The sequence below is a fragment of the Scyliorhinus canicula genome, chromosome 18, assembly GCF_902713615.1.
Source record: "Scyliorhinus canicula chromosome 18, sScyCan1.1, whole genome shotgun sequence".
NCBI classification, from domain to species: Eukaryota; Metazoa; Chordata; class Chondrichthyes; order Carcharhiniformes; family Scyliorhinidae; genus Scyliorhinus; species Scyliorhinus canicula.
The window spans coordinates 5,802,203-5,810,087 of NC_052163.1; the positions used below are offsets into that span (position 1 = coordinate 5,802,203).

The 7,885-nt window shown below is 43.9% G+C and overlaps 1 protein-coding gene across 1 annotated transcript in view; it reads right to left on the reverse strand.

The window, feature by feature from the left end:
• The window catches only part of LOC119953093 (BUB3-interacting and GLEBS motif-containing protein ZNF207-like), a 30,528-nt gene that overhangs the window by 22,039 nt on the left and 604 nt on the right, over positions 1-7,885 (reverse strand). The window contains 2 exon segments of the mRNA XM_038776929.1: positions 7,416-7,514; positions 7,516-7,543. Of these exon segments, the coding sequence (XP_038632857.1) occupies positions 7,416-7,514; positions 7,516-7,543 (127 nt within the window).

Sequence of the window (7,885 nt, forward strand, 5' to 3'; positions counted from 1 at the left end):
AATTTAGCGTGGCCAATCCACCTAGCATGCACATCTTTGGGTTGTGGGGGCGAAACCCACGCAAACACTGGCGAGTGTGCAAACTCCACACGGACAGTGACCCAGAACCAGGATTGAACCTGGGACCTCAGTGCCATGAGGCAGCAGTGCTAGACACGGTGCTACACTGCTGCCCATTTTTTAAAATTCGAGTTGAAGTTCCAAAGGTGAAAGGACTCCAGTCCATTCCCAACAATGTAGGTTATTTGTTTAGGGTACGTTGTTCAAATCAAACAAAGATTTAAAAAAATATTTTTTGTAAAAGGCTGAAGGTACATCGGACATTTAGTACTGTATCAGTTAATGGTCATGTACCCTGTAAAACCTCTGTGAGGGCGGCATAAACAGAGTGGATAGTCAGAGACTTTTCTGCAGTGTAGAGGGTCAATTACCCAGGGGGCATAAGTTTAAGGTGCAAGGTTTAGAGGAGATGCACAAAGCAAGTTTTGTTTTTACACAAGAGGGTAGTGGGTGCCTGGAAGTCACTGCCCGAGGAGGTAGTGGAAGCAGGAACGATAGGGATGTTTAAGGGGCATCTTGACAAATACAGGAATAGGATGGGAATAGAGGGATACAGACCCCAGAAGTGTAGAAGATTTTAGTTTAGACGGACATGACCAGCGCAGGCTTGGAGGTCGGTCTGTTCCTGTGCTGTACATTTCTTTGTGGCACAGTAGTTAGCACTGGTGCCACATAGCACTAAGGAGCTGGGTTCAATCCCAGCCCAGGGTCACTATCCACATGGAGTTTGCACGTTTTCCGTATCTGCGTGCACCCCCACAACCTAAAGATGCGCAGAATAGGTGGATTGGCCACACTAAATTGCCCCCAAAAGGTAACTCCTCTCTCAGCAGAGCGGTAGGCCCACTGTGCAAAGAAGATTTTTTTGGGGGAACTGATACAAATGAGAATCAAAACAGGAATCTCTGATGTCGCAGCCTTAACGGTAGATGGGTGACAAGCAAGTTTCATTTCTACAAATAACACTATTCTTGGAAGTGTTTTAGGACATTCATCATTAAAAAACGAGTCCCAGAGCACAAATACTGAACCTTCATTCACCTCACTTCAATGCTCATTCATGTTGTCATGTATTAAAGTTGCACCAAAGTGCACCAATATGCAATTTTAAAAAGGGGACTGAAATTGGATAGTGATCGGATTTGATTAGTGATATTCTGTAGGCACACAACTGACAATTCAATAATCAGGAAAGATTAATGATAATCTCACTGCACTGGGCAAGACGGTACCATAATGGTTAGCACTGTGGCTTCACAGCACCAGGGTCCCAGCTTTGATTCCCCACTGGGTCACTGTCTGTGCGGAGTCTGCATGTTCTCCCCATGTCTGCGTGGGTTTCCTCCGGGTGCTCCGGTTTCCTCCCACAGTCCAAAGATGTGCAGGTTAGGTGATTTGGCCATGTTAAATTTCCATTAATGTCCAAAAAGGTTATGAGGGGTTATTGGGATTGGGTGGAAGTGAGGGCTTAAATGGGTCAGTGCAGACCCGATGGGCCGAATGGCCTCCTTCTGCCCTGTACGTTCTGTGTTCTATAATTCTGAACCCCTCATCATTCTACTAATCAAGATAAACTAGGCACACACAATCATAATGCTACGGCATCTGGAATGCTTTTTGGAAGTTATTAATTATATAAATAAACAAATGCAGCAGTTAATAAACAATGACTTCCTGATAAAAATGTGCCTTCCTTGTGTTACAAATTCAAATATCCCATATTCTGAACAGTATAACAAATGAGGTAATGTAACTTGCTCTCACCAGAACCAAGTGTCTACGAATATCTTTTTTTTAAATATATTTATTAAGCGTTTTCATACAAAATATCAGAAGAACACTATCTAAACAAAACAACCAGAAATCCCCAACCTCCCCTGGTACCAACACCCCACCTTCCTAATTTAACGCCCTTATTCCCCAGCCCCCCATCCCACTTGCTGACCCCTCAATACTCGACAAAATCAGTCACCAGTTTTCACCTCCGGGTAAACCCCTCTACCGACCACCGCAAAGTGAACTTGGCTTTACCAACCACACGGATTCTGCCAGGTTCCTCACGTCCAAGAGCATCTATAATGATCAGCAGGATTTATTGGCACTTATTTGGTTCAATGCCCAGACACAATGCAAGACTGATGAGTGTTTCACTACAAGAATATTTTGGCCAATTTTTCCAGTCACAATCTCTTTTCCTACTCCACTCCCTCCAGACATTGTGAAGATTGGAGCCAGCGTTCAAGGCCCTCTTTTGCATATTCCCTTCCCATTCCACTGCCTCAGCCTATACCAGATTATACAACCTCAGCATCTTGTATGACATAGGCAGGTGTCTCGTTCCATCTCCACCACTAATTATATTGCTTACTTTTTTAGAAATTCCAAAATAATTTTAAACAAGAGGGTTGAGTTGATGAGCAGAGGAATTTTTTCCATGTAACATATCCAATTGATGTGCTAATGAATGTACTTCACTACCCAATAATATACTGTTAGTTTACTTTTGTGAAACCAGAAAATTTATAGATGGATTAGCAAATTGATATAACATTTACAGTTAAATGGCGTCTCGATAAGAGACTGCATCTTTGACCATTTTTGCTTTAAGAGAATGGGATTAGATCAACAGACATCGTGTCAGAATCCAGACAAACAATCAATTTAATATTGCCCCCATTATTTGAGTTTAGTATGCAAGTCCATGTCCCTCATTAAAGCACTAGGCAGCTTCACTATTTCCTTACTCAGAATGTGAAGTGTTTCAAGTCTAGATAATGCCAGCCAAGTCATCTCCTACTCAAGGACAAATATTTCATACACTTAACGTTTTGCATGAGCAATAGTTGGATTAAAGAGGCACTAGGATGAAAAATGAGTAGAGTCAGAGATGTACAGCACATAAAAGGTCCTTCGGCCCATCGCGTCTGCACCACTCAAGAACCATCTAGTCTAATCCCATTCTCCAGCACTTAGCCCATACTCTTGTAGCCCTTGGCATCGCAAGTGCACATCGAAATGCGCACTTAAATGTTACGAGGGTCTCTGCCTCCAATCTTTCAGTCAGTGAGTTCCAGACTCCTACCACCCTCTGAGTGAATCCCCCCGCCCCCACATACCCTCTAAACCACCCGCCCCGTAATAATATAATAATAATCTAAGGGCAGCACGGTGGCAGTGGTTAGCATTGTTGCCTGCGGCGGTGAGGACCCGGTTCAAATCCCGGCCCTGGGTCACTGTCCGTGTGGAGTTTGCACATTCTCCCCGTGTCTGTGTGGGTTTCGCCCCCACAACACAAAAGATGTGCAGGGTAGGTGGATTGGCCACCCTAAATTGCCCTTAATTGGAAAAAAATAATTGGGTACTCTAATTTTTTTTTAAAATAATATAATAATCTTTATTAGTGTCACAAGTAGGCTTACATTAACACTGCAATGAAGTTACTGGGAAAAGCCCCTAGTTGCCAAATTCTGGCGCCTGTTCGAATACACCGAGGGAGAATTCAGTAGCCCAATTCACCTAACAAGCACGTCTTTCGGGACCTGTGGGAGGAAACTGGAGCACCCGGAGGAAACCCACGCAGACACGGGGAGGACGTGCAGACTCCACAGACAGTGACCCAAGCCGGGAATCGAATCTGGGTCCCTGGCGCTGTGAGGCAACAGTGCCAACCACTTGCTACCATGCCGCCATGGTCAGTGATCCTTCCACAAAGGGGGAAAGTTTCTTCCTGTCTACTCTACGCCTCATAATTCTACGCATCTAAATCCCCCCCCCCCCCCCCACACACAGTCTATCCAATCTCACTTCACAGCTAAAACTCTCCCGTCCAGGCAACATGCTGGTAAATCTCCTCTGCACCCTTTCCAGTGCCTATCAAATCCCTCCTATAAATGAAATGGAAAACCGTGCTGCTGGCCTGCCTTGGTCTGCGTTCAAAGCCAGCGATTTATCCCTGTGCTAAACCAGCCCGTGGATTCCAGAACTGCGCACAATACACAATACAAATTCACAATACACTAGCGTTGGCGTAACCAACATTTTATACAGTTCCAGCACAGCCTGCCCGCTCTTAAACTCTATGTCTCGGCTAATAACAGCAAGTATACCATATGCCTTCTTAACCACTGTACCCACCTACTCTGCTACCTTGAGGGACCAGTGAAATTAAAATGAAAATCGCTTATTGTCACGAGTAGGCTTCAATTAAGTTACTGTGAAAAGCCCCTAGTCGCCACATTCGGGCGCCATCGGGAAGGCTGGTACGGGAATCAAACCGTGCTGCTGGCCTAATTGGTCTGCTTTAAAAGCCAGCGATTTAGCCCAGTGAGCTAAACCAGCCCCCGATCCTCGGTGCTTCCCATGGTCCTGCCGCTGATCATGTACCCCCTTGCCTTGTTTGTCCCGCCTAAGAACACCACCCAATGTTTATTCAGATTGAATTCCATTTGCCACTGATCAGCCCATCTATATTCTCCCGTAATCAATACTCCCGCAGAACAATACTTTTCACTGTACCTCGGTACACGTGAGAATTAATCAAATTCAATCTAACCCTATCCTCTTCACTACTTACCACCTCACCAATTTTCGCATCATCAGCAAATATACTGATCAATCCTATTACATTCATATCTAAATCATTTATGTAAACCACAATTAGCAAGGGCCCCAACACTGAGCCCTGCGGGACCCCACAGGCTTCCAGTCAGAAAAACACCCCTCAACCATCACCCTCTGCTTCCTGCCACAGCCAATTCTGGATCCAAGGGCTCTTACCGTTGCTATCAATCCCCCATGTGGAACCTTGCTGAAGTCTAAGCAGACTAAGCAAATGCATTGCCTTCATCTACACATCTGGTCACCTCTTCAGAAAATACAATCAAGTTGGCCAGACGTGACCGCCCCTTCACAAAACCATTCTGACTGTTCTTGAGTAATCCCTGCCTCTCCAAATGCAGATTTATTCTGTCTCTCAGAATTGCTTCCAATAGCTCCTCCGTCACAGAGGTTAGACTGACTGGTCTGTAGTTTCCTGGTTTTTCCATTCCCCCCTTCTTGGATAATGGTTCGACATTGACTATCCTCCAGCAGCTCTCCTGCAGCCAGACTGAGGGATGGAAACATTGCCAGCACTCCTGCTATTTCCTCCCTCGTTTCACTCAACAACCAGGGATATATTTCATTTGGCCGTGGAGATTTGTCTACCATTAAGCCTGTCAGACCACTCAGAACCTCCTCTCTTTCTTATGTTAATTCCTTTAATTTTATCACTGTCCTTCTCCCTGATTTCTACATCCACACCGTTCCTCTCACTCGTGAACAGCGACACAAAGTATTAATTTAAAACCCCACCTACATCCTCTGGTTCCATACACCAATTACCACTGTAGTCCTTAATGGGCTCTTTCCCTAGTTATCCCTTTACCCCTAATGCACTTGTGAAATAACTTGGGATTTTTCTTTATTTTTCCTGCCCATATCCTTTCACGTCCTTTTTGCTCTCCTAATTTGTTTTGTAAGTCCCCTCTTGCACATTCTACACGCCTCTAGGGCTTCTGCTGTTTTGAGCCCTCAAGATCTGCCATAAACCCCCTTTTATTTTTATCCAATGCTGCATATCGCTCGATATCAAGGGTTCATTGGATTTGTTGGTCCCACTCGTTTTCTTTATTGGAACATATTGGCACAGTACTCTCCCTATTTCCTTTTTGAACGTGCCCCACTGTTCAGTCACAGATGTAAACAAAAGTATCTTCTCCCAGTCCACTCTGGTCAAATCATACCCGATTAAAATCGGCTTTCCCCCAGTTTAGAACTGTAATCTACAGAAATTTAACCTTAAAACCTTTTTTTTTAAATAATAAATTTAGAGTACCCAATTCTTTTTTTCCAATTAAGGGCAATTTAATGTTATCAATCCACCTATACTGCACATCTTTGGGTTGCGGAAGGCGAGACCAACGCATGGGATCGAACCTGGCGCCATGAGGCAGCAGTGCTAACCACTCATAACCCTCTTGAAACCCCTACAGACTACAAATTGAAATCCAGGGTTCAACAAAACACCACACAATAAGACCATAAGACATAGGAGCAGAATTAGGTCCGACAGCCGATTGAGTCTGCTCCGCCATTCAATCATGGCTGAGGTTTCTCATCCCCATTCTCCTGTCTTCTCCCCATAACCCCTGATCCCGTTCTTGATCAAGAACCTATCTATCTCTGTCTTACCAGACACTCAGTGACTTGACCTCCACAGCCTTCTGCGGCAATGGATTCCACAGATTCCCCACACTCTGGCTGAAGAAATTCCTCCTCATCTCCGTTTTAAAGGATCGGCCCTTCGGTCTGAGCCCTTGGGTTCTAGTTTCTCCTACAAGTGGAAACATCTTCTCCACATTGACTCTACCTAGGCCTCTCAGTATTCCGTTAAGTTTCAATGAGATCCCCCTCATCCTTCTAATCCTTCTTGTGTATTAGAATGGGGTCATTCAAGAAACACAAACGCGACCTATACAGTCCCTGCCTGTCAACTAGGGAAATGTAAACATTGAACTGTAAATGCGCTTATCAAGAAACTTATCAGAACTTCCCAAACCCCCTCAACCAAATGATAATAATAGACGGGCAACACTCCAAGATCCCCCCAATCCAAATAACCATTTTATATACCACCTTTAACTATGTTAAGTTAAAAATTTCATCACAGATGTACGTACCCATCGCACCTAACAACACCTAATCAGTCCAAGAATCTAATTTTCAGACGTGATCTCAATCATAGAATCTGCCATCGAACCTCCATCTCTGAAAGAGCCTTCCAATATCCTATCTCAATAACCCTTTAACCTAATCTACACGTCTTTGGACACTAAGCAGCAATTTTAGCAAGGCCACTCCACCTAACCTTCACATCTTTAGACCGTGGGAGGAAACCAGATTAACCAGAGGAAACCCACGCAAACATGGGGAGAACGTGCAAACTCCACACAGGACCAGACACTGAAGGCCAGAATTGAACCTGGTCCTGGCGCTGTGAGGCAGCAGTCTATTCAGGCAAAAGCTTCCAGGACACACTAAAAACTGGGGAGTCGCCCCAGTATTTGTCACTATCTCAAAATGTTTGCAGTTCAGAAGTAAATTGACTAGAAATTTAGGACAAGATGAGAAAGACGTATGTTTTTTTTTCTGGTTTCTTTTTTTTTAACAAGTCATCATAGTCCTCATGGTGCATATTCAAATAATGTTAGATTTTAAATTTACAACTCAAGATTACAGCAATGAAGTGGTGTTGGAATACGACAGGCCCTAAAGTCATCTTAAACATGTCAGTACATTAATCAGTAACAACATACCTGCATGCAGTGAATAGCAAGACCTGGACCTGTGTACAACTTTTTGTGACAAATGTGACATTTGAAATGTTTTGCTTTCTGATGCTGGATAAGGATTTTTCTCATCATCGAAGTCTCTGGTGCAATACCTTGAAAACCGGTGGTCAAGGAATGAAACACAAAACCCTTCCCGCTGTAAAGAAATAGAATATAAACACCACCCATGCAGAAAAATAAAGCCACTTGAATGTAGATGCAGTTATCATTCAGCAGGATCAGTCTTCATCGAGTGGCCCACTTGACTTAAAAACAGAGCATGTTTGTTAAATGCTAAATTATATAACCCGTGCAACAAATCGGATAGCAAAATAAAGCCTTTTAAGAAAGAACCATTTGGACTGGGTGGTCTTATGAGTAATTTGCGACATGACAACAGATAGGCGAGGATTGGCCCAGCTCACGCATTATTTTTTTTGCAGTGATGGTTGGTC